The sequence below is a fragment of the Euleptes europaea genome, chromosome 9 (genome assembly GCF_029931775.1).
Source record: "Euleptes europaea isolate rEulEur1 chromosome 9, rEulEur1.hap1, whole genome shotgun sequence".
NCBI lineage: Eukaryota > Metazoa > Chordata > Lepidosauria > Squamata > Sphaerodactylidae > Euleptes > Euleptes europaea.
Window position 1 is genome coordinate 16,934,085 of NC_079320.1, and position 26,166 is coordinate 16,960,250.

The following is a 26,166-nucleotide window of genomic DNA, read 5'->3' on the forward strand; positions in this document are numbered from 1 at the left end:
GCAGATGTGGTTGAATTGAAAATTAGATATAGTGATACCTCCCCTGTTGGATTGTTTTTGAAACATTAGTTTTTGACACGTGTGTTTCGCGTCCTCTTCACAGTGAATCTTGCAAGTAGCTTCAGCCCTCATCGAGAATGGAGATTCATAGAGAAACGTCTGAGATCTTCCTCTGAAGGTACTGCTGGAAGTAGCCGGATGATCTTAAAACCAAAAGATGGAAACCCAGAAGAACTGAACAGTTTGCGAAAGCAAAGGACAGGCTCCTCTTCATCAAAAATGAACAGCATGGTAAGTGTGCAGTGCCCACGGATAGCATATTTCTTCCTGCTTTTTACTGCTTCTTTCCCCCTTATTTTATGAAGAGATGTCATGGCAGTTTTGAACGATGGAATCCCAAGATTTGGCAGTGGCAAAGGAAACTCAGAGATGTGAGATATGTCTTTGGACTTGTCAGACAATGAAATCTAGTTCTTGCCTAAATAAAGCACTGAGTTTAACGAGTTTAAAGAGTTTAAATCCTTCTATGGATTACCTAGAGAGCCCACGTGGTGTAGTGGTTAAGGTGTTGGCTGGGGCATGGCGGCGGCACCTCCAAAGAGGTTTGGAGGCTGCCGCGAGCAGGAAAAAGGGCCATCTAACTCACAAAAATAAAAACGGGGGGTGGGGAGGCCCTATAGACTAAAGTGATGCTGTACCAGCAAAACCCTGGCACAGCACCGCTGAGGCGGAGTGGGGCATTCCCAGGCTGGAAGGGGTTAGGAAGCTGCCTACTGGTTGTAGGGGATGTGAAAGACCTCTTGCTAAGGCCCTGGAGATCTGCTGCCAGTCTAAGTAGGCAATACTGACCTTGATGCACAAAAGGTCTGATTCAGTAGAAGGCAGCTTCATGTGTTCATGTGTGCTCCCATGGAGCATTCCTTTAAGAGCTCAAAACCGGGAGGCAGCTGTGGGGCATTAGAGAATTTGGAAGTGTGAAATGGATGCGGTGCTCTTTTGCGGCTTTTGCAGTGGGGGCAACTGAACTCAGTGCAGGGAAATTAATTTAATCAGATGCCTAAAATGAACTAATGCTTTTGTGAAAGCAAAGACCATTACATTCTCTCCCCACCATGATTCCATATATGGGATAAGAGCCATTTGCAGTGTCTCATAACGTCGGTTTCTTTTCACAAGTTTCTCAGCTCTCACCCTCTGCAGTAATTCACTTATTCCACCAGATGTCAATGTTACTCTGTCTCAGCCAAAACCAACAGCCCTATATTCTCAGGAGCTCAGAGCTGTTGCCCTTTAATTGGTTCGTCCAGAGAGTCAGAAATGTTCGCAGTGTGAAAATTCGTTAAGTTCATTGATTTGGGCTGTTTTCCAGCCAATTCCAACTAATATATTTTGGACGTGGACAGAAATCAAGGTTAGGGCTGTGGATAGAGAAAGATGCAGGGGGAGAAAAGGATGAGGGTAGAAAGAGGTGGATCAAGCTGTGGTTGCGTAGGGTGGAGACCAGCATCCCTGGGACCCAGGCTACTCAAAGAGGTTCCCACAGCCACCGCAAGGCTTTAAAAAGCCTTTTTTTAAATAACAAAACAAAAAATAGAAAATGGAGAAAATAGCCCCATAGAGAAAAGTGAGGCTACGCCAGCAGAAAACTCGTGCAGCACCACTGAGGCATGAGGGGGCATTCCTGGCCTGAACGGGGTCAGGAAGCTGCCTACCAGCAGCTCTGCTCCACAGAATGCCCCCTGGGACAATGGCGCGTGGATTTGCAGAAAAAAGGCTCCCCCCCCCATGATGGCTGGGAAGCCTCTGAGGAGGCTTCTCAGCTGTACCGTCCTGGCTGCCGCGGCACCCCTCCCAAGGAATGGGCTCTAAGGTACACAGTATAGTAGAGAGGAATAGATCCACCAGTTCTATTCTGACACTTTTCTATGTCATATTAGAGAATTAAGCTGATGAAACATAGTTAAGCTAATGGAGCAATTGTAATTTTAGGATTGTAGAATGGCAACCCCATGCCTCCCTCACCCCATGTTTTCCCTTGTGCTTCGTAAACATCAGTTTTTTAAAAAAAGGAACATGTGTGAATTCTAATAAAGTAGATTACACTCTGAGAAGCAATCAGTTTTTAGAGGCGGGGGGCAGGGGGACACACAAAAATCTGATGCCAAATGTGATAGGAAGACGGTTCTGTGGATGCTCCTATCATGGACATGTCTCTGCCATTAAGACAATGGTCTAGCTTTTCATGATTGACAGCTTTCATTTTTTTCGGCTGGCTTTTTACAGGCCTAATTTTTGCCATTTGCAGCCACCTTTACATCTTCTTCCCAGGAAGGGAATTGGAGATCCTGGTTAAAATGCAAGCTGCCACGGCTGTTTTGATAAAAGAGTCTGGTGTTACCCGAATTGCTCTTTAATTGGGGAAATTAGCTTAGCAATCGGTAACTATGTATTTTTATAGCGAGATCGCACTCAACTCTACCAGAATCCGTTTAATGAGACCTTGAATAAAGACAGAGACTAGGAAGTCCAAATTAAATAGTGTTTATATATTCAAGCATTCAGTTATGCATACACACATACAGAGAATCTAGGAAATAAACAGAGGAATAAAAGAGACTTTCGCCATGTGACAGGCCGAGGAGGAAATATACTGCACCTCTCTTGCAGATTAGTTGTCCGTCCTGAATTCCATGCAGCTTTGGGGGATAAAAAGGGGACAGGGGGGCTAGGTGTCCAAGCATGAACACCCCCTCTGGCAGAGTGCCAGGCAGTATGGAGGGGAAGGCCCAAGGGAGAGAGAGCGCGAATGGGATGGGAGCACTTTAGTTATACTGTTTTTCTGGGGGTGGGGAAAAGGGTTTAACTCCTCCTAGGTTCCCAGGTGGCAAAAAGGTGGCAACAGACTTAATCTGTGGCTTGGGGTGGAGTAGTGAGAATTTGGAAATCTATTCTGATTCCAATGACTTTCGCAACCTGTGATGAGCTAGAAGTTCTCTGCTGACGAGATTAGCATTCAGGAACAATGGGAGCGATCTGTGCAAACGTCCTGGGGTCGCTGCTGCTGAGGTGGAGGAATGAGTCATCATGATATCTGGATTGCTGCTGATGACCCATTAAGCGGTGGATGTTGCAAGGGGGGTGGGTGCTTGACACTGATTTCCTGACATTCTGCTTCTCTTGACATGGCTGCAGCTGGAATAGAGCCTATACAGGAACATGGCTTCCCTCTGGTTCACCGGAGGCTGCCCCTGCATCTGCTTCCTAACTGCTAGCTGCACAGTCCGTGACGACGGAGCGCGCAGCGGCCATCCCATAGCGTTTGGGGCGGGCGCTCGGCCAGCGGAGTAGTCCAGTGTCAGCACAGCGGGTTGCCAGACCCCGTCTGGGAGAGGGGGGCAGGCCCGTATGCTAACAGTTCCCCCCCCTTGTCGCCGTTGAAGACTCCGTCTGATATGGCGACACAATTTTCTTCTTGAGGTCTTGATTGTAGATCTAAAAAGAAACCAGGTTGCAATGGCCAAAGGAGTTTGGGAACCATTTGCTAATCTAAAACCAGGCCAGGTTAAAAGGGGACTGCCTATGGAACTCAGTACTCTTTAGAGAGGAATATGAATTCTTGAATTTGCAAGCATATTTAAAACAACCACATTGCATGGCTCAATGCAGCAGGTTCAATCTTCAATACATTCAATACAGATAAACAGCAAATAAAGCAATGCTCTTACTAAACTCAAATTACATTTCTAAACTATGAAACTAAAATAGTGAGATAGACAGCTGGTGATTTGCTTAAGGTGCCTTGGAAAAGGAAAGAACAAACCAAAACATCACCCCCCTGGAGTCCAAAAAGAGCTCAAAGTTCTACAGTCAGGGAGGGTTAAACAAAATCTTAATGGTTGCTTTCAACTGGCTGGAATTGGCTCTTCTTCTCGAGGCAGATTGGCTCGGGCACTGCACATCTCATTTTCATTCTTGATCATATGCCTTGCAAGAAAACGATTTTATTTGGAAAAAAAATAAAGACTTAAACCTCAAAGAAAATTCACACGGAAAGTGCATGTCTCTAGTTGTAGGGGACTAGGGTCTTCTGCTTGAAAGATTACTAAAAACATATGGGAGATTCACAGACTTAAACTAGGCAAAACAAACATAGTGGCTCCAAGGGGCAGTCCCTTGCAGCCTGTATTGTACACATTGAAGAATACACATATGAAATTACCCCTCTCCCTCCTTGGCGAGAGCAATCAAAGCAGTGGCCGCTGGATCTTGGATGTTTTCTTTGGGGCATGTCCAGGTCTGTCCAGGAGGTTGGCACAAGAGAGAGCCCTGGATATTAATATCAGCGCAGGGTCCCACTTGAACTGGTTACAGCAATGCATAGATACGAGGGTTACACAGAAACTGACTGCTCCCCTGGCTATATGGGAGGGGGAGACACTTGGTTTTAAAGCAGAGATCCAGTTTTTAATCATGCCCTGTTAGCAAGGGAAGATTTCTTAGTTGTTCCCTTCCCTGTGCATTCTTGCAAGCCCATTGTTGACTACCCTCCCTCCGTTGGCGACCTTTGGGCACCTTGCCCGCAGGCTGGCTGCAGCAGGATTGTTGCTGACCAGGAGCCTCCTGCCTGGAGGTGGCATAGAGGAACAAAGGGGGAGCATACAGCAGGGAGTTCCAACAGTAGTTGTGGGTGCTTGGGAGTAGAGGCTTGCATACTTAACAATATTACTTAGACACATTGATGGCTGGGAGGTGCTTTGCACTAGCATTGCACCTTACAGCAAGGCAAACAATAAAAATAATAATAAAAAAATCATTGGGGCGGAGAGAGCTGAATGCAGTCAGCTCTTCCGGTAGAAGGGGCCCTTGCAGGGAGAAATCTAGTCAAAAGGGGCTAGCAGGCATCCATACAGTATCCAGCAGCTGCTGCTGAGAGGAGTGTTGCAAAGCTAAAATAGAGCATGAAGACAGTTTGTTCCTCTTTCCCTTGTTTCCCAAGGGGAGGGAGTACCTGGTTGCTATTAGGTTTCTTACAAAGCAGGCAGATATTCATATGATAGAGACGTGTTATGATCAAGTTAGAAAATATCAGGGAGCAGCCTTCTGCAGGCTGCCATAATAACCAAAGACAGTACACACATTGTAGTATGCATAAAGCATTGAGGTTTCTTAAAGGAGAGAAAGTTGAACACTGTAAACAGAACAAAATTGGTGGGGGGTTACTCTTCTTCCCTGTTCTCCTGGTTGGTTGGCATGGATCAGAAAACAAGACTGTTAATGAATACCATGCAATGTGTAGGAAGAGACCCTTCCATTGGCGGTTTGCTTCTCCACCCCTCCTTCATATCCCAGATAGCCTTGTTAGCATACCAGGGAATGAAGGAGCTAGGTTGAAACAAACAAAAAGCAGGGCTTTTCAAAATTCTCAAAAATAACTTCAAAAACAGAAAAAAGACCAAAATCATACAACAATTCAAAAGAAAATGAACCCAGCTCAAAATCTGATATTTCTCTTCAAACAAAAGTCCAAAGTCAAAAACTTCAAATCAACTTCAAATCAGGTGTAAACTTCAAAGATTTCTCAACTTTATAATAAAAAATTGATTATATTTCATTCCTTTAAAGAGTTCCAAATTCAAAAATAAAAGTAGTTCAAAAATAAAAAGTAGATTGGATATCTTCTCCCCCCCTCCTTTCCTCTGAATGCACGAGGAGGAAAGGATTGTTTCCGTGAGGTGTACCCCGCGCCAGAAGGCTGTGTGGCACCACTGGGCATATGCAGAGTGCACTTTGGAAGCCGGGGTGGGTTCCAGTTTGTCTAAAGAGCGAGGGGAGGGAGAGCAATGGGGCTTCCCCTGTTCCTAATGAGATTTTGGTGAGTCTTGATACTCAGGGGTTATCCACACAAAAATCAAATTCAAAACTGTTTACCAAATTAAAGCAAAAATCCATCTTTTAAAAATAGAGCACAAGAGGAACAAAAAATAAAAATGGGGGGGGGGATCCTATTGCTTGGATTACAGATTATTACCATGTTGGATGAACTCATTCAGCTGCTGCATCACTTAGGATTGCAGCCCCACCTTATTTTTAGTTACCACTCTCGAGACCATCTTATTCATGTACACTTCAAAACTTTTCACTGACCTTCTTATAACAATACAATCCTTTTTGGCCGCTGCCTATGGGCTGCAGTCCCAAAGCATTAGCCATCCTTTTCCCTCTTATATGCTAAACACCATTTTTCCCCCCACACCATGTCAACATACTTTCACCTTCATGTTTCTCCAACACAGTAATAATAGCTATAAAACCGAATGAAGAGGGGCCGGGAGCCGTGGGGGGAGGGGCAGAGCACGCGGGGCTCTCCCCTTCATTATTCACTTTTCACATATTTACAAAAGGCAGAATCTAGGTTTACAAATATACTACCATTTACTAAAGAGGAGACTTTTACTGCGCAGTAAAATTAACCTTATATATATATCTTATCCTATGTGTACACTGTAATGGTTTCCTTGCCTTTTCCCAGGTACCGTGGGAAGGGGCATTGACACACACACATACTAGTTTCACTTGCAAACATACAGGCACTTGGGGGAGCGCACTCCCTTGCATATTTCCATTTGGTGCCCCATGCCAATTTTGCGCAAACCGCATTGTACTTTTGGGGAACCAAGGCAGATGTTTCTGTGAGATTGGCCGGATCTTCACAAAAGCATGTACCCTAAATATCGATTTATCATATTTACCACACACGCAACTCTATTTCCTGTAGGAGAAAAACACGTTACATAACTATCCTTTTCCTGTGCCAGATAGACTTCTCTGACCCAGGGAGGTTTCATTACAACTGCACATCTTCAAATAGAAAAATCATTAAACTAAAGGTGATCACCATGGGTTACTTGATTATAAGAAATATCTGCAGATTGTTAGCAATAACACAAACTAGATCGATTAGGTCAAGATAACACAGTCACACTTTCAAGAAATTTACACACTTAAGAAACACAAAATTAGAGAAACCAAGAAGCTGTTCCACTAGGGTGCTTGTTTAGAACAGCTCTATAAATTTGTTTGCTGCAAAACAAAGTTGAAAACATTTGAACTATCAACAATAACTTAGAATGAATTTAAAACGTTAGACTCAAAGTAAAGGGATTAAAGCAAACTACAACACATGAGGTATGAACTTTCTCAGAACACCTATAAAATAAAAAATCATGGCACACGAACTATATTCCTAATGAGGTTGCATCTCTGTGCCTACACAGAGTTCCTTTTAGAAGACAGGCAGAGGAGTCTGTGTATATCCAAGTGAATTCTGTAAAGCAAGGGTTAAACAAAACACAAATTCAAGACTTTGCCATGTTTGTGGTGGCTTCTTCCACCAGGGCTGTGGTTCTTTCCATGTATTGAGTGGGTCCAGTAAGAAAAAAGGTATGTTCTGGACCCGTGCTTTCCAGCCTTTCTCTTGCATTAAGGGTGAATAGCTCTCCCAAATATGCTGCTTCAGTCCTGGGAGGCTCTGAGGCATAGTTTTTGCATTGGTCCTTGAAGGTTCCACTTTGCATCCTCTCCCATTTAGGCTTGTAAGGTTGGGAAGAGGAAGAGGCTGACTTGAGTCAGAATTCTGGTCTGACTGAATGGCTGGTTTGCACTTAATTTTCTTTTCCAGGGCACTTGGAAGTGAGGAGCCTGCCTGAGATTTGGCAGGCAGTCCTGTTTCAAGTCAAGTTTATTTAAAACAGTCATAGACCAGAATATAAATAAGAACACAATTAATCCATAAGTAAAATAGCTTACATACTACCAATATACATCTTATTAAAATATGAATTTACATAAGGCATCTTTATACGCCACTCTGCCTTTTCTTAATTTTAAGAACCAGCCAACCAAATTTGGCAATTTTACAGGTAATCTCCTGCTGCTTATCCGATAGCAGGATTGAAAGAAGAGACCTTCTATTTTCATGAGGGTGACATGCAATTATAGGCAGAATCAGGGATTCTCTAATCTGCCTATATATTCTACACTCAAAAAGAATATGTTCTAAAGTCTCTACAGAGCCATCACCGCACTCACATAGACAACTTCCATATGGCACGCCTCTATATCTTCCCTCTAGAACAGCTGTGGGTAGCATGTTATATCTTAACAGGGTAAAAATCCTCCTATATTCCTGGTTATCCAATAACTTAATATATGGCATCATGACCACCCTATTCAACCCACTTATATCATAAAGAGGGCTCCTTAGCCTATTCATATCGTGCTGTCTTTCGACATCCAATATACGGAGTTTAACAATTTCTCTTGCCTGAGCATAGTCATTTGTTTTGTAAAGTTGTTTCGACAGGCCATAGTAGCTCAGTTTTTGCTCAATCATCTTACTCCAAGGGGAGACAAAGGTATCTGCCAGGGTGAGTGAAACAAGTCGCCCAGGGAAGTAAATCAGCTTAAGCCAGTAAAAAATGGCAGCGATCCAAACTCTAGCCTCGACCGTAACCATTCCAACCTCCAGTCGAATGGCAGCATTTGACACTCCAGTAGATACTTGGAGGATATTTCTTAAAAATTTAGATTGAGTTTTTTCAAGTAACATCTTATTTGCCATTATACAGAGTGGGGCTCCATATAATAATTGAGCCAAGGATTTCATATTAAAAAGCTTAATAGCGGCCGCCACATTCCTACCCCCCTTAGACCAATAAAATCTTTGAATAGCCCCCGCACTCATCTGAGCATTCAGTGAGACATGGGCTAAGTGGGCATTCTTCGAACCAGACTCTTGTAAAGTTACACCTAGATATTTATAGGTATGTACCTGTTCTATCGGGGTAGTGTCTATACGCCATGAGTGGTTTTTTGGCCTCTTAGCAAAGGCCATTATTTTTGTTTTTGAATAATTGATCTCCAAGCAGTTCTCCTTACAGTACTGGTTAAATGCATGGAGGGCCCTTCTGAGACCAATGGGAGTTCTAGATAATATTACTGTATCATCAGCATAAAGAAGAAGATGTAGGTGTTTGTCAGCTAACTTAGGGGGATGAAACGCTGGACTTCTCAAATAATCCACAAGATCATTAATGTAGAAGTTAAACAGTAAGGGAGCCAATATACAGCCTTGTTTCACTCCCTTTAGTGTTCTTATTTCCTTGGTCAGCTGACCCTGGGGATTACATCTTATTTTAATAGAGGTGTTTTCATGTAGAGCTCTAATCAGAAATAACAGTCGCCTATCTATATTGGTTGCTTCCAGTTTTTCCCATAGGATGATTCTAGACACAGAATCAAAAGCTGACTTAAGATCAATAAATGCTGTATATAGGGAGACCGTTGATTTAGAGGAGTATTTAGCTATTAAATGCTCCATAATCATACAATGGTCCAAGCATGAGCGACCCTCTCTAAATCCGGCTTGTTCTTCTGAAAGGCAATTTTCCTGTTCTAACCAATCTCTAAATTTCCATTGCAGATGTCTTGCGTACAACTTACTAATTATGTTTAATAGACTGATAGGTCTATAATTGGCTGGGTTTTCTTTGCAACCTTTCTTATAGATAGGGACAATTATTGCTAGGCCCCAATCAGGAGGGATCCTACCTGTTCTATCAACTGCAGTGAATAGTGCGGCCAGGAGGGGTGTCCACCATTCCACATTCCTTTTAATTAGGTCTGCAGAGATTAAGTCACTTCCCGGAGCTTTACCGTTCTGTAGTGTACCTATAAGATTCCTCACCTCTGCATATTGCACAGGGGGCCAGCATGGGACACTATTCAAGTTCTCAGTGGAGGGGGCTGGGCTCTCCAAGCTAGAGTAGAGGGATCTAAAATGTTTTTCCCATGCTTCAGGTAGAATAGTATTATTGAACGCCATAGTGGAATTGGTTAAACGGCTCGAGGTCAAGGACCAAAATAACGATGAGTTTTTATCCCTTATTGCTTGTGTTAGCTGTTGCCAAGCTAACTCCATTGACTCCTTTTTTTTCTTACAAATGAGGGCTTTATAATGAGACTTTAAGCTCTTCATTACCCCCATCAAGGCCTCATTCTCACTACATCAATATTTAATATAGGTGGCACTAAGGGCCCTCTTGGCTTCCCTGCATTCACTGTCAAACCAGGTTTTGGAGTGTACATTTATCCTCTTTTTAAGTATATAGTTAGGCTTAGTAATCACTTTGTATATTTCATCCGTTATCTGTTCATAGCATTCTAGCTGTGTGTCAATGTTTTCATCATCTAGTAATCTCTGAGCTAAGGCATTTAGAGGACCCGATTGAAGGAGTTCTTTAATACTTTTATCAGTTCTATCATTCCACCTGACTCTACAGTGTTTTCTCTCGTAAGTAAGGGTCTCTTTGTGTGTTTCTGTAATGCGCAGGTTAATATCTGGAGATTCAAACATCATGATAAGTGGTAAGTGATCACTATCATAAAAAGAGGACACCTCAAAGGATTCAACAGCTTGGACAAAGTTGTCTGATACCATAATATAATCTATAACACTCTTCCTAGTTCCTGAACAATAAGTAAATTCCGCCGGATGGTCGTTAGGGTATGAGCCATTTAAAATTAAAAATTTGCAGCTGTTTGCCATCTGTGTCATCCTATATCCGGCATAATTTGATTTTAAATCTTTGGAGGATCTAGGAAATGGAAGAACTGGATTCCTAATTTCGGGAAAGCAAACCTTGTATTTCATGTGTAAGCTATTGTCATCCCTTCCCACCCTGGCATTAAAGTCCCCGCCAATGATCACATAAGTTGTCGAATTGACCTTTATAAGATGTCCTATGTAAGCCTCAAGCCCCGCCCATACAGTCTCAATTTGAGATTTAGTTTTAAAAGGGGGACAGTATATATTAATAATTAAATAAGATATCTGCTTATAAAATATGACCACAGCCATAGCAAACTTCAAGTAAGGAGCTAAAACTTCAACTCTAATATTCAGGGCTGTGGAAACTAAAATCCCCAGACCCCCTTTTGCTCTACCATGAGGGGAGGGATCAGCCGCTAAATCGTATGCTTTAAAACCATTAAGTATTGGAGTATGTAAACACCAGGTCTCTTGTACAAGTATAAAATCAAGTTTAGTTAAAAAATTATATGTATCCTGATCCCTAATCCTAGCCTGCCAACCCATAACATTCCAGGAGACCAATGAAAGAGTCTGTGGTGCAGTTACAGAGTTCAGTAGTAATGCCCCATCCAGTCAGTCTGCAGATATCATATCCAGTTGTCCAGATGAGTCTATGTATATTGAACCGTTTTTACCAACACACCAGTTCATAACAGCATTTATGGGATGTATCGAAGGTAATTCAATTTCATCCCTCTGCTGAGGCTCAATACATGCCTTTCCCTTATTAAAATGCGGGGAGATGATTGGGAGCACTGGTTGGTAGGAGCACTGCAGGATGTCCTCAGTTGATTGGAGATCCGTCTGATTCACAGGCACATCCCCCATTTTCAATAAATTACTCCTAAACTCATCCAGCCCGTTAATGATATCCTCTTGATCAACTCTTGAGAGAGAGGGAAAGATATTGAGTATTTCCTCTTCCATCATGTTGTTAAGCTCCTTACAATCCAGACTGGTATGAGTTACTGGTGATTTCTCTTCAATAGGGTTTTTATCCATCTCTGCCTGGGTAGTGTGGTTTCTCTCAGCTGGAATAGGCACCAAGGCCAAATCCTGCTCAAGTATTCCCGTCTCAAAATCCCATTTCTTTCTCCCACAAACAGTCTGCTGGTTTGGGAGGAGGGGAGTAATCAGTAAGTTAGAAAAGGCTCTTACTGGAAAAATTCCTTTACTATTCAGCATATCCTTTTGTCTCAGCAACGTTGAGGGAATTCTTGAACTCTTGAAGGTGAGCATAATTCTCTGGGCCTGATTCCAGTTGCTTACAGTTTCAGCCCGAGTAATGTCTATATTGGGGCCACTCATACTGAGCAACTCACTCAGATGTTTGGTGGCCAGATATTTAGAATTCCATGGTGGCAAGTACCCTCTGTATTTGTAAACTGTTAAGCAAATCTTATGAGGCTGAAGAATCAGTAGTTGTTGGCAATTTTTGCATTGCTGGTTCCTCTCAATTTCCCTCTTTGCTGACTCTTCAGGAGCCCTACTTACAGTTGCTGAGGTAAGGGGTGGAAGCCAAGGATAATTAGAGTGTTCCTTATGTTTCGATAGAGTCTGCATCTTATCTGTTAGAGATTGTACCATTTGCATAAGCTTTTTTAAATCAGCTGTGATGTTACCAAGATGGGCAAAAATAATATCAACTGTTTTAGCCGTTAATTCAGAAAGTTTCAGAATAACTTCGGCCTGTTCCATCTGCTCTTCGTTCTTATCTGAATCCTTAAAGGGAACAGCGGAGTTATTTACATCTTCATCTACACCAACACTGTCCTCCTCATTTATGTTGACTTCCAGAGGAGTAAACCGATTCTCAGTAGGCACATTAAAAACTGTAACGTTCCTTGAGGGAAAGTAGTCAGCTATTGTTGTCTGTTTGCTGGCAGGAGGAGAGGATATTTCCTCCTGTTCCCTTGGGCGTTTCCCACCTCCCATATTAAACTTGATAAGAGTTTAAGTCCGTCCAACCAAAACACAAATGCAGAAGCTGTCTAACTCTCCCAGCAGTGTTATGCAGAAATAGTCCAGGTGGCATGAATAAGGGATAAGGAGAAAGAAAATATTGTTGTACTTGCGGAGCATAAGACTGCAGCTACTATCCGGTCGCCATCTTGGCTCCTCCCCAACTACCTCTGCCACTGGAAATCCTGCTTTTGCTTTGCCACCTTGTAACATTTTTGACTCCATTTCCAAGTAGGATTTCTCTAGAGTTTGTAATCTAGCCTCTGTGGTTCTATGGCACTCCAGAACACTTTGCAGTTGTGATTTTAAATTGTTAGTCTCCACTCTGTTCCTTTCTAGTTGGAGGTGTGTTGTATCAAAGTCAGTTTGGATTTGTTCTGTGGCTTTAAGAACATCGGAGTCCTGATTTTTCTTGGTGAGACTCTCAGTCTCCAAATCTCGTTCCTTGGTAAACTTTGTTAATTCCTGGATTTTATTTTCCCTATGGGCTAGTTCCAATTTAAGAGCCTTGTTCACTTCCGTTAAGGTTTTTAGCTGGTTCTGGGTTCGAATTAGTCTTTTGATTCTGTCCATTCCCTTAAGGGGAAGACCTTTAGTGGTAGGGTCAGTGGTTGGAGCGGGGCTGTCTAGATCAGCAAGAGCGCGGAGTAAGACCGCTGTGGGCTGCATGCAAAAGCTCTCCATGTTTGCCCCTCTGCTTTGCAAGCGACCCCATGCCATTGATCGAAGGGGATCCTGACCTGCAGCGGAGGAGGGCTTATACACAGAAGACCTGCGTTGCTGTGGGAATTCTGCTTTGTGCCCTGTCTCTGCAGGCAAGGAGGGAGCGTTTGGAAGGGAGTTGGCTGGGCGAGAGTCGCCTGTGGGGTAGGGTTTCCGAGAATGGAAGGAAGAAGGCTGCGAGTGTTTAAAACGCGAGCCTCTTTCTCTCCAGCCTCGGCTTGCCTCTTTTTCCTGAACTTGGTTCCAACCTCTCCTTTGTGAACTCTGCGGAGCCTGATCTGGGCTGAATTGAGAGTGGGGGCTGTCATTGGAATAGGTGACTACCTGGATTTGTTCTGGAGGGTGCCTTTCTCTCTCGGCACTTCGGGCTTGTTTTATTCTAAGAAGTCTAGCAGCCTCCCAAATTTTCCGTTTTACTCCTTCCCAGGGCGTGTCGCCCACAGATATCAGGCCGGCAATAACTCTGGTGTCGGGGTCCAAATTGTCTACTAACGCCACTGTGAAGTTTTTATCATTGTAGTCCGGCTCCCCATGTTGATTGTTAATGACAATTTTAGCTAAGCATGCCAGGAGCTGTTTGCGCATTACATATGCCTCAGGTTCCTCTCCTGGTTTTTGATAGTCCGCCCAAAAAATGGCTGGGGCTAGTTCACCTATCTGGATGAACTCTAACATTTCTCGCATCCAGGGCATTATTTCCATATGTCTCAGGTCCCGAGACGATATGAAAGCATGCATCCGAGCTTGCTCGTGATGCGGGGTGCAGTTTATGGCCAAGGTGGTTAGGTCTTCCACATCAGCGGTAGGGTACGAGGTAGAGGCAGTAGTCAACCATGTGACCACGGTTTCCCAGTTAAGGGGTCCCACATGTGCAACTGCTGCCTTTAACTCCTCTCCAGACCAAGGTCTGGCTTCAGTGACCTGTTTAGTCACCGCCGCCTGCCTTCCCTGTTGTGTGGTGACATTCTTTGTCACCACTGGCTTTAGAGGGGCAGGCTCCTGGGGTTCGTTTTCCCATCCCGGGGTGGCCAGAGAGCTGCGCTCCTCTATCGGGGGTAAAACGTAATGGAGGGGGAAGGAGTCCCCCAGGTGCGGTCGCACTGTGCTTATAAGGGAGTGTTGGAGTTCCAACTTTTGTTTTAAAGCTTGGATCTCCTGTGCACAGGCTTCGTGTGAGGCAGCCTCGTGCCTTTTCTTTGACTGCTCTACCATGTAACTGGCGGCTTGGGCAGCCCGGGCCGATTTCTCTTGTGCATCTTGCAACTGCATCCTGAGATCTCTATTTTGGAGGGTTAGGCAGTCCCTTTCTTTAGCTGTCTCTAGGAGAGAGACTGTGGCCGTCTGCTTTTCCAGCTTCAGGCTTTGAATTTCAGCGGCTTGTTGTTGGACTATGGCAGCAAGCTGTTCTGCCTCGTCAAATGCTCCCTTACTCTCATTTAGCAGTTCCATACAGTCATGGAGGGCAGTGTACAGTCCCCATGCCATGAACTTGTCTTTCTTGGAGGAGGAGGGTTTCTCCTTCTCGCAGAAGGTTTGCAATGCTTCCTTTAAAGTTTTCAAGGGGTTTTCAGTTTTAAAACTTCCTTCCTCCCAAGGGCTATCACCCCGTTTAGCCATCCACCTCTCCAGACGTGGGAGACTCTGCTGCTTTTTGTACATGGTGCTTTCGGTTAGTTCCAATGTACTGGGGCGAGGAATCTTTTCTGCTTCTATACTACTACGTTCCTGGTTACCAATCCCCGGGCGGAAAGGCGTAAAAAACCTAAGTCTCTCCTGGCTTTACCCTTAAAGAGCTCTACTCCGGGCGGAGAGTTTCAGGCAGTTTAATCCTTTCCTCCTAACCCTTGGCGGGGCTTAATTTCAAAATGCACCCTCTGGAAAGCTGAGCCCTCGCTCGCTGGCTATACCCGTCACTTTCCAAAAAGAGGGGGGGGGAGGAATCAGGTGACTCGCTTCTCCTGTCCTCGGCCGCAGTCAGGACTCTCCTGTCCATCTGCTATTTAATTTCCCTTTCTGAGTCAGTGAGCGCAGGCAGTCTAGGTCGCCTGACCCCTCACGTTTTTGGGGAAGTTGGAGCGGTGAGCGCAGGCAGTCTAGGTCGCCTGACCCCTCACTTATTCAGAAGTTTGCTTTACTCACTCTCTGGAAAGTCTTGCCACCCACCAGGATTCCTACCTGTGTCGGGCAAGGCTATTTTAGTTGGGGGGGGGCATAAGCTATGTCCTTTGCTTAGCCTTTTCTGCAAAGTCTCTGCAAGGGGGTTCTGAGTTATATCCTTGGCTCAGCCCTAGAGACTATTTCCTTGGCACCTGGCCAGCACAAAACAGAACAACTACTACTCAGGCTCTCTGGCAGTTTAAAAGGGGTAGCCTTGCCTATCTCCTTCAGCTAAGGGTCCCTGACAATTCAAACTGCTCTCCTGGCTCTCCTGGCCAGTTTGAAATGGACTCCTGCTTTATTTACTAAGCAGGCTTCCACTGGGCAGATTCTGCAGTGTTTAGAATCTGGGCTCTCCTGGCCTCTTAAAAGAAACTGGGGGCGGGTATTTTAACCCTAGCAAAATGGGGGGGAGAGTTTCCTATGAAGGGGGGATTTTATACATGCCTACGTGTGGGTGCAGGGTGTCTACGTGTGAGTCCTACTCTGCAATTCCCATCCCAGATAGCCATTCAAAATGGGGAATCTCAAGAAAGAGATGCGGTTCCCAGGGCGACACACACCCGTCTCCCTTGCATTGCCGGGAAGGTGGCCCGGCGGGCGGCTGAGACAAGTGGTGGGCAGAGATGAAGGGGGGAAAAGCCAACCCACAAAATCAAAAACAGTGCTCTCTAGAGCCACACACACATACACACACACACTGTCATTTTACGTGACAATTGGTTTTTGGTGAAAAACTGGTCAAAATTCAAAGCGTCTCAAAAACTTTTTCCTACGTCTACACGCTAAATACACACGTGTCGACTCATGTGCACTCAGACGTGTAGGAGTGCCCGCATTCCTCCACCAGTAATCTGTTACCCGAATTGCTCTTTAATTGGGGAAATTAGCTTAGCAATCGGTAACTATGTATTTTTATAGCGAGATCGCACTCAACTCTACCAGAATCCGTTTAATGAGACCTTGAATAAAGACAGAGACTAGGAAGTCCAAATTAAATAGTGTTTATATATTCAAGCATTCAGTTATGCATACACACATACAGAGAATCTAGGAAATAAACAGAGGAATAAAAGAGACTTTCGCCATGTGACAGGCCGAGGAGGAAATATACTGCACCTCTCTTGCAGATTAGTTGTCCGTCCTGAATTCCATGCAGCTTTGGGGGATAAAAAGGGGACAGGGGGGCTAGGTGTCCAAGCATGAACACCCCCTCTGGCAGAGTGCCAGGCAGTATGGAGGGGAAGGCCCAAGGGAGAGAGAGCGCGAATGGGATGGGAGCACTTTAGTTATACTGTTTTTCTGGGGGTGGGGAAAAGGGTTTAACTCCTCCTAGGTTCCCAGGTGGCAAAAAGGTGACAACAGACTTAATCTGTGGCTTGGGGTGGAGTAGTGAGAATTTGGAAATCTATTCTGATTCCAATGACTTTCGCAACCTGTGATGAGCTAGAAGTTCTCTGCTGACGAGATTAGCATTCAGGAACAATGGGAGCGATCTGTGCAAACGTCCTGGGGTCGCTGCTGCTGAGGTGGAGGAATGAGTCATCATGATATCTGGATTGCTGCTGATGACCCATTAAGCGGTGGATGTTGCAAGGGGGGTGGGTGCTTGACACTGATTTCCTGACATTCTGCTTCTCTTGACATGGCTGCAGCTGGAATAGAGCCTATACAGGAACATGGCTTCCCTCTGGTTCACCGGAGGCTGCCCCTGCATCTGCTTCCTAACTGCTAGCTGCACAGTCCGTGACGACGGAGCGCGCAGCGGCCATCCCATAGCGTTTGGGGCGGGCGCTCGGCCAGCGGAGTAGTCCAGTGTCAGCACAGCGGGTTGCCAGACCCCGTCTGGGAGAGGGGGGCAGGCCCGTATGCTAACACTGGGCAATATTATCTGATAGGGAACAATGCAGAGCTTGTAGGTAAGCACCACTCTGCTCCTTATGTATTTAATTCAGCACAGGGAACACTAACTTACAGATATTGTTAGTATAAAAATGCTGCAAAACAGCAGCCTGGGATTTGAGCGTTTTATGTGCCTCTGATGTTAAGGTCAACTCAGCCAGCAGGATTAATGCTGAAATAAGACCCAGTAGAAAACAAACGCCTCTAGCAGAGGATGTATATCCCAGCATTGTTGATGAAAGTTAGATCTGCAGCTGATGAGCTGCTAAATTTGAGAGTCGGGGGGGGGTATTATTTGATGTGATAATGGCATGGATTCATCACAAAACGTCTGCTTGCGCTAGAGCTCTTGCACAAACAATAACCCAATAGAAAGACTGTAGTAGCTGTTTGCGTAGGGTTGCCAGGTCCCTCTTCGCCACAGGTGGGAGGTTTTTGGGGTGGAGCCTGAGGAGGGTGGAGTTTGGGGAGGGCAGGGACTTCAATGTCATAGACTCCAATGGCCAAAGTGGCCATTTTCTCCAGGTGAACTGATCCATGTCAGCTGGAGACCCGTTGTAATAGCAGGAGATCTCCAGCTAGTACCTGGAGGCTGGCAACCCTATGCTTGCACTAAGTCAAACTTACTATATCCCCACTTGAATTCCCGCTTGCACTAGATCTTGTGCAACCAATTTATGGGCATTATAGTATATAGGAGCCCTGACCTGGATGGCTGAGGCTAGCCTGATCTCATCAGATCTCAGAAGCTAAGCAGGGTTGGCCCTGGTTAGTACTTGGATGTAGGGCTGTTGAATTAAAAACAATTCGGTATAGTTCGGATTCGGCTGAATTCGGCCCGTTTAGATTCAGGATATGCCGAAGTCCGAACTCCCCCACTTCGGATCCGTTCAATTCGGCAGGAATTCAAAGTTCGGAAAAAAAATTTGGCCGAATAAAGCCATTAAAAACACAATCGCGCCTTTCCGCGGCTCTGGGGGGCATTTTTGGGGTTAGAGGTCCCAAACGTTCAGCAGAGTTTCAAAGGACGTTTATTGAAAGACTCCCCAAGTTTTGTAAAGATTGGGTCAGGGGGGGCTGAGATATGGGCCCTGAAAGGGGTCCCCCCACCCTTAATGTGCATCTCTCAGCAGAGCTTGCCACCCACGCACAAAGCTCCCAGCCCCGACAACAGTTTGCAAAACAACTGCAAAGCAACACAACCTTGTAAAACAACACCTTTGCAACAGGGAAAACCAGAAGACACACAACTGAAACCTCCCCCCTCAAACCAGGGAGCGAGAGACTCGAGGGGGAACACACACCCCAGGCAGAACCGACGAAAGCCCCCTTTGGCTTCCCCCCCACCCACAGAAACTGCTCCCTCCCCACACACACAGAGACTCTGCTTTCCCCCCCACACACACACATACACAGGAGAAAAATTATAGATTAAAGCCCCCAAAGGGGTCTTACTGTGGCTGTCTTCTGTTCCATCAGGAGGGGCTGGGGAGGACTTGTAATCCAAGATGATTCCAATTAGGCACGGGACGTTTTGCTCTGGAGAAGATGCACACAGGATCGGCTGATCCATTCATCCCAATAGGGAAAAGGGGAAAGGGGAAAGGGGAAAGCCCATATCTCGGGACCCCCTGACCCAATGTTCATAAAACTTGGGTGGTCTCTTGAGAACACTGGTCTGAAACTCCGCTCAAGGTTTGGGATCTGCACCCCCAAAAATGCGCCCCTGCAGCCACGGAAAGAGAAAAGGGGGGGAGGCGATATTTCTGCCCCCACTGAACCCATCTTTACAAACCTTGGGTGGTATCTTAAGAATAATTGTCTAAAGCTATGCTGAAAGTTTGGGGGCTATATCCCCAAAAAAGCGCCCCCTGCAGCCACATAAATGGAAAAAGGGGGGAGAGAAAAGGGGGAGAGCTCATATCTCGAGACCCCCTGACCCAATGTTTACAAAACTTGGGGGGTATCTTAAGAAGCTTCATCTGAAGCTCCACTGAAAGTTTGGGGTCTGTACCCCCAAAAATGCGCCCCCTGCAGCCATGGAAAGAAAAAAGGGGGGAGCCCATATCTCGGGACCCCCTGACCCAATGTTTACAAAACTTGGGGGGTATCTTAAGAAGCTTCATCTAAAGCTCCACTGAAAGTTTTGTGTCTGTACCCCAAAAAATACGCCCCCTGCAGCCACAGAAAGGAGCAAATGTGCACAAGCACTCCCCACACACACACGAGGATTTCGCTCTCTCTTTCTCTCTCCCTGGCCGGGCCGCACATCAGCTGATTCCTCCAGTACTCAATCCTGACTGATTGGCCAGAAGAAGACCCAGCTTGGCCACCGATTGGCCGGGGGAGGAGGATGCTGACGGTTATGCTGCTTACTGACGGCCCCGAATTTGCCGAATTTATTCACGAACTCGCGAACTCGCTGAATTCGGCCCCCCCGGTTGCCCGCCAGTTTTGAGTTCGGTTCCTCCCGAACTAAAAACCACCGAATCAGGGGAAATTCGGTTGATTTTCAGTTCGGGCCGAACCGAATCAACAGCCCTACTTGGATGGGAGACCACCAAGGAATACCAGGGTTGCTGTGCAGAGGCAGGCAATTGCAAACTACCTCTGTTAGTCTCTAGCCTTGAAAACCCTGCTGGGTTGGGTACCCGAGGTTGGGTGAGAGGAAGATTTATATAAGTCTATGTAGAAATATTACAAATATAATTTATTAAAAGCGCTATGCAAAATTTAAAATTCTTTAAAAGCATTAAAATAGCACAATGGCAAAAAAAAAAGTCTCTCGTATATTTTGTGTGCAGATATCAACCTGGTGAAGCTGCTTCACCAGGTTGATACCTGCACACAAAATATACGAGAGACTTATACTAACCAGTACTACAACAACAACCCAATATACCAGTTGTTTGAATAATTGAGAAAAACTTTACAACATATTCACTTACCTGGTTGGGTTTTAAACTGTTTGTATTTGCATTTGTTTACAATATTGTTTATATATATATATGTGTGTGCAGACTTAAGAAAAGGTTTTAACTAACCACTGATGAAGGCCCTAGAGGCCGAAACGCGCTTTGGGTTTGTGGTTATAGATATCAACCTAAGTTTTGCCATTGTGCTATTTTAATTCTTTTAAAGAATTTTAAATTTTGCATAGCGCTTCTAATAAATTATATTTGTAATATTTCTACATAGACTTATATAAATCTTCCTCTCACCCAACCTCGGGTACCCAGCTTTTGTTTTTAGGTTGGGTTTCATTCCCCCCCCCTTTTTTTCCAATCCTGCTGGGTTGCCATAAATCAGCTGCGACTTGACTGCACTTCACACACGCACACACAGTATATAGGAGGAAAGCCTTAGTTGTTAAACAAGATCTTGTGCAGGCGGAATTACGCTAAGTCCAATTTTGTTTCTGCTTGCACACCACTGGATCCAAGCCGCTGTGTATTATGAAATACCTTGCAATGGGAAGGTTGTGCTTTAAAAATGTGTGTGAGGTGGGACAATTAGCACCGAACTAAGACATAATATAGTGGCTGCATTCAGATATGACAAAGACTCCAATAAATAAGTGAGCCAGAATGTCCTCTGTTTCTGTGCTTCCTCTCTCTGCCTCCTCCCCTTGCCAGCTACCAAGGAATTGAAAACTTCTTGGTTCAGAACTAACTGCAATATGTTGTTATCTCCAAATGTGGCTAAACTGCAATGTGTTGTTAGGTCTGTGGCCTACACACTAAAACTAAACAGTTTAGTCTTGGATTAAAACCCCAGTTGGTAGGCAGGAGAAAAAAAAAAACCCAGTTTGTTCTGCTATTTCATCACAAACTGTAGTTTGGGCCAAGCCAGGAAGTCTTCACTCTCTGTGCAACATGAGAAGAGAGTTGGAAAGAGAAGGCAGCATATCAACCTGAGGACTTCCTGGCTTATTGGGACATACCAGGAAGTTGGATCCAATCATCTGCAGATGCATGGATTGTGGATCTTTCTCACATTCTCCTCCCCCCCATAATTATTTCTGACTCTGGGAAAGTTTATTCCTGGGGTTGTGTGACCCATGTGGTGTAATAGCCATGTGGGTCTGGATTCTGCCGTTGGGAGAGGGTGAAATCTTGCAGTCCTGTGCTGAAGGAAGAAGAAGCTAGGGTGATTTGTCCTTTTCCTCCACTGCAGCAGTCCTAGGCACAGTTACACTCCATTTACTTTTTATGGATTTGGTTGTAACTCTCTTCAGATTGCTCTGTAAATTGTGGAACTCGCTGATAGTGGATATAGTAATGCCTGCTGGAATAGATGGCTTAAGTGTGATTGCACAGATTCATGGAGGAGAGATCTATCAATGGCTACTCTATCCATGATGAATACAGAGAACGTATACATCTAGAATTTTTGAAATGTGGTGTTGGAGGAGAATGTTACGGATACCGTGGACTGCCAAAAAAACAAATCAGTGGGTTATAGATCAAATCAAGCCTGAACTGACCCTAGAAGCTAAAATGACTAAAGCTAAAACTGAGGCTATCGTATTTTGGTCACATTATGAGAAGACAAGAGTCACTGGAAAAGACAATCATGCTAGGAAAAGTTGAGGGCAGCAGGAAAGAGGAAGACCCAACGAGAGATGGATTGACTCAATTAAGGAAGCCACGGCCCTGAATTTGCAAGATCTGAGCAAGGCTGTCAAAGATAGGACATTTTGGAGGACACTGATTCATAGGGTCGCCATGAGTCGGAAGCGACTTGATGGCACTTAACACACACACACACATACATCTAGAACCAGGAAACCTTGAACACCAGACCAGGCCAGGCAGATTCCCAGACCAGGTGGGTAGATATTCTTACAAAGAATCTACCAAAGTCCCCACAGACTTTGCAGATACAACAGGCCTAGATTTAGTAGGTTAATATTCATCCAATAGAAAAGTTCTTCTGAGGAACAATTTTTCAACGGATAATATATGCACAGTTTGCAATAAAACTGACAGTGGCTTCTGCGAGGAAGCAATCTAATTTTGCTACGGTGTGCACAATAGCAGATATACATTCTATGTTTTCATTATTCACATCTGAAATGTTTTCCCCTGGAATGGAATAGAGATTTGCCATTTCTGTCTCCTCTTCTTAGGACAGATCTGACAGGGAAGGCAATTTGATCTTGTTACCAGAGACAGATTTTACAGAATCTTTCAAAGGAAAGGGGAGAAACACAAAAACATTACGAGAGAGAATTTCCTACCACCCAGCCACCTTCTCACTATATGCCCATTGAATGTCACCCATAATGAAGAGTCAGATCCTATACTAACATTGCTTTCCACAATTTTTTTTATAACATGTAATTAATTTATGGAATTCATTGCCTACTTACTGATCAATATTTACCTGGATTGCTTTAATATAGGGGGTTTGACAAACTCATGCAAGATAACCATAATAATCAATGAAACTTCAGTGTACAGAGGTAGTATATCTCAAGAGTACCAGTTGTTGGGGACAACTGATAAGCAGTGGGGAATACTATCAGGACCTCTTTGTGAGATCCAAGAGGCACTTGGGCTTGCTGTTGTTGTAAATGGGGCTGGATATGATGGTCTTTTATGCATGGCTGTTTCACTCGCTGTCACCCCTCCAATGACTTTGGGTCTTTGTGTTGATTATGCATGCTGTTTCCAACCATCAGAGGTCGCCTCACTCTTCCCCTACGTTTCCCTGCATTTTGCCTGCGTTTTCAGGGACCTGTTTTATCTCGAATTTGAAAACCCGGGCAAAATGCAGGGAAAGGCAGGGGGAGAGCGAAGCGACCTCTGATGGTTGGAAATGGCACGCATAATAAACACAAAGACCCGAAGTCATCAGAGGGGTGATGGCGAGTGAAACAGACATATATAAAAGACCTATGACTCCCTTCTGCTATTTGAGAAAGCCTTCTGTCAATAGGACAAGGGACAAGGCCCTTTACTTAGCAAAGGGGAGTTTTAGGATCCAGTCCATCCTGACCATTCTTGTGTTCATGGCATTATATGAGCTGGTAAAGCGCTATGAAGGAAGAGCCAGTGGGCTATAGGGGTTAGAGTTCCAGGCTAGGACTGGAGAGTGTTCCACTGAGCCCAAAATCCCACTGGGTGAGTCATTCTTCAACCTAATTTGTTGTGAGGATAAAATGATGGAGAGGGAAGGAGTATGCAAGCAGCTATGAGCTCCTTGGAAGAGCAGGATCCAATAGAATAATAATGTCTTTGTGAGGCCCTGCTCCTTTCTAGTTCTCTAGAAAACAGGTCGGGCATGGTGTGTGGGGTTGCACCGTAAAAGTACAATTGCGTCCTAAATGTGCATTCCAGCTTTCAAGAGATATAACCCACTGCATTCTGTTCTACAGATTTGTTGCCCCCTTTGCATGTGGGGGGGGGAGTGCAGGGTTGGGGCAGGGTTCATCCTTGAAATGCAAAATGTTGCCCTGAACGTTTGTGTGACTTGCTGTTCAAGGGAGATATTGCATTGTCTTGAACTATGCATTTTCTTCCATTTTGAAATGGGTAAAACTGTTCTTCAAATGTGTGAAGCATGCAACTGTGCCCTCAACCCGTGTCCCTGTTCGTTTCATTCCAATCTGTTGACGATCAGTGGAGTTGCAAACACTCAGAATACAAAACAGATTAGTATGCTAAGCAAAGGCTTGTTTTCCTCTCAGTGAATAATAATTTTAAGGAAAGCCTTACTCAGTATAGGAGTTCACGGAGGAAAAGAACAAAAGGAAAATCTGGAATATGTTTAGATCAAAATACTTAAGCTATGGCGGAAAAACTTGTCATGGAGAATATTTCACTTTGTTCTGCTGATGTGGCAGTTAGCAGCTAACTGAATGGGAAGAACCCTCCAGGGCACATAAGACTGCCCCTTTGAGGATGGAGGACTGAATGCCTGTTGCTTGGCTAAACTCTAGACTGTTCCAGAATTTAGCTCTGCAGAGGTATGGATCCTATATGCAAGGCTGCACAGTTGACCACTGGAAGAACACTCAATACAGAGAAGTAATATGTGTTTATTTATTTAAACATTTATATACCATTTTCCTCCCCAATGGGGACTTAACAGTTGCTTACAACATTGTTTTCTCCTCCACTTTAACCTTACAACAGCACACTGTGAGGTAGATTAGGCTGAGAGAGATTGACTTGGTCAAGGTCACCAGGGCACATCTTGGCTTAGTGGGAATTTGAACCTGGTTCTTCCAGATAGAAGAAGAAGCAGGAGAAGCAGGAGGAGGAGGGAGGAGGAGGAGTTCCCTTCCTACAACAGACACCCTGTGAGGCTGAGAGAGTGTGACTGGCCTAAGGTCACCCAGCTGGCTTCAGGTGCAGGAGTGGGGAAACAAATCCAGTTCACCAGATTAGCCTCCGCCGCTCATGTGGAGGAGTGGGGAATCAAAACTCGGTTCTCCAGATCAGAGTCCACCACTCCAAACCACTGCTCTTAACCACTACACTGGCTCTCTTAGTCAAACACCCTAACCCAGGGGTCCCTAACCTGTTTAAACCTGCGGGCTCCTTTGGAATTCTGACACAGGGTGGTGGACACAACTACAAAATGGCTGCCACAGGAGGCGGAGTCAACTACCGAATGTCAGGGAGTGAGGTTATGCATAAATCTTATAATAACTCTTCACTATTTCAGGCAGAAGCTCTGTTTAACAGGAATGCTTTTAAAAATGAACATATTGTTTAAAAATGTTTTCTTGCATATGCACACATTGTCACAGTGAAGATGTTGTGCCATGGTGGCAGCTATTGCTGAAGCAGCTTTTAAAAATTCTGCACAGCCAATCAAATCTCCAGTGGCCAGTCAGAAACCCTGCTGGGCAAAAGCCCCACCTGGGTCTGCCCACTTTCTAAGAACATTTGGCAGGCACAAGGAAAGGTGAAAGCGGGTGCTATGGTGTCCATGGGCTCCATGTTGGGGACCCCTGCTCTAATCAGTACTTGTTCCTGGCCCTTCCATAGGGCCTCTTTCTTTGTCATAAGAGATGGTTAATATCCTGATGCAGCCTTGCAAAACTGGACTGGAAAACAGATATTGTTAACCTGGGTTGCTGCAGTTTTGAAAGGCACGTACTCTCGTATTTGATGCTGCTAGAGCTGTTACCATATCTATCATGAGTTGCCACCTAAGGAGAAGTCATTGCAAGCCCGTATCTCTTCCAATTGTCTCTCCAAACGAGAGAGATTTGAGGTGGGAGGATGCCAGCTGTCAGATCTGTCCTATCCTACATTAAGCACCGATAAGCTGTGACAGTACAGCTCAGCATGCTGCTGCCTTTGGTACGCTACAGTCTGAAAGAAGCGCGAATACATGAATGCAGATCTTGAATGTACGTGAAAAGAAGAACCGTCCATTTAGATATGGTTCATTAATCATAGTAGGTTTCTTCCCCCCTCCCCGAAACAAGTATAAATGGAATGCGAAGCTGGGATGTTGAGTGGCTTAGGCTATGCTGAATGTGGTCCTTTGCCTTGGCATTCTCCAGGGGAGTACCTACAGGTGGGGGAGAAAAGACCGAAAGCGTGGAAGCCGTGCTTTCTTGTTTGGGGGCTGGGGGCTGGGGGTGGAGCTGTATTGATGTATGATACCAGTCTTGCATAGCGTTCAGCCTTCTAGGAGGCCTCTCCTAACAAAAAAGGGTGGCAGCATTCTGAAAATTTGTGGACTCTTAACACTGGTCTCTTGAAGCATCTTTATTGCCGCTCTGGAGGAGGCCTGTAAGGTCTGTT

The 26,166-nt window shown here is 44.9% G+C and overlaps 1 protein-coding gene across 2 annotated transcripts in view; it reads left to right on the top strand.

Annotated features, from left to right (window-relative positions):
- CCSER1 (coiled-coil serine rich protein 1) overlaps positions 1 to 26,166 on the top strand; it is a 716,622-nt gene that overhangs the window by 4,276 nt on the left and 686,180 nt on the right. For both annotated transcript variants that reach the window (XM_056855393.1, XM_056855392.1), the window contains exon 2: positions 104 to 291. In XM_056855393.1, coding sequence (XP_056711371.1) covers positions 104 to 291 — 188 coding nt within the window. The remainder of the gene's footprint in view (positions 1 to 103; positions 292 to 26,166) is intronic.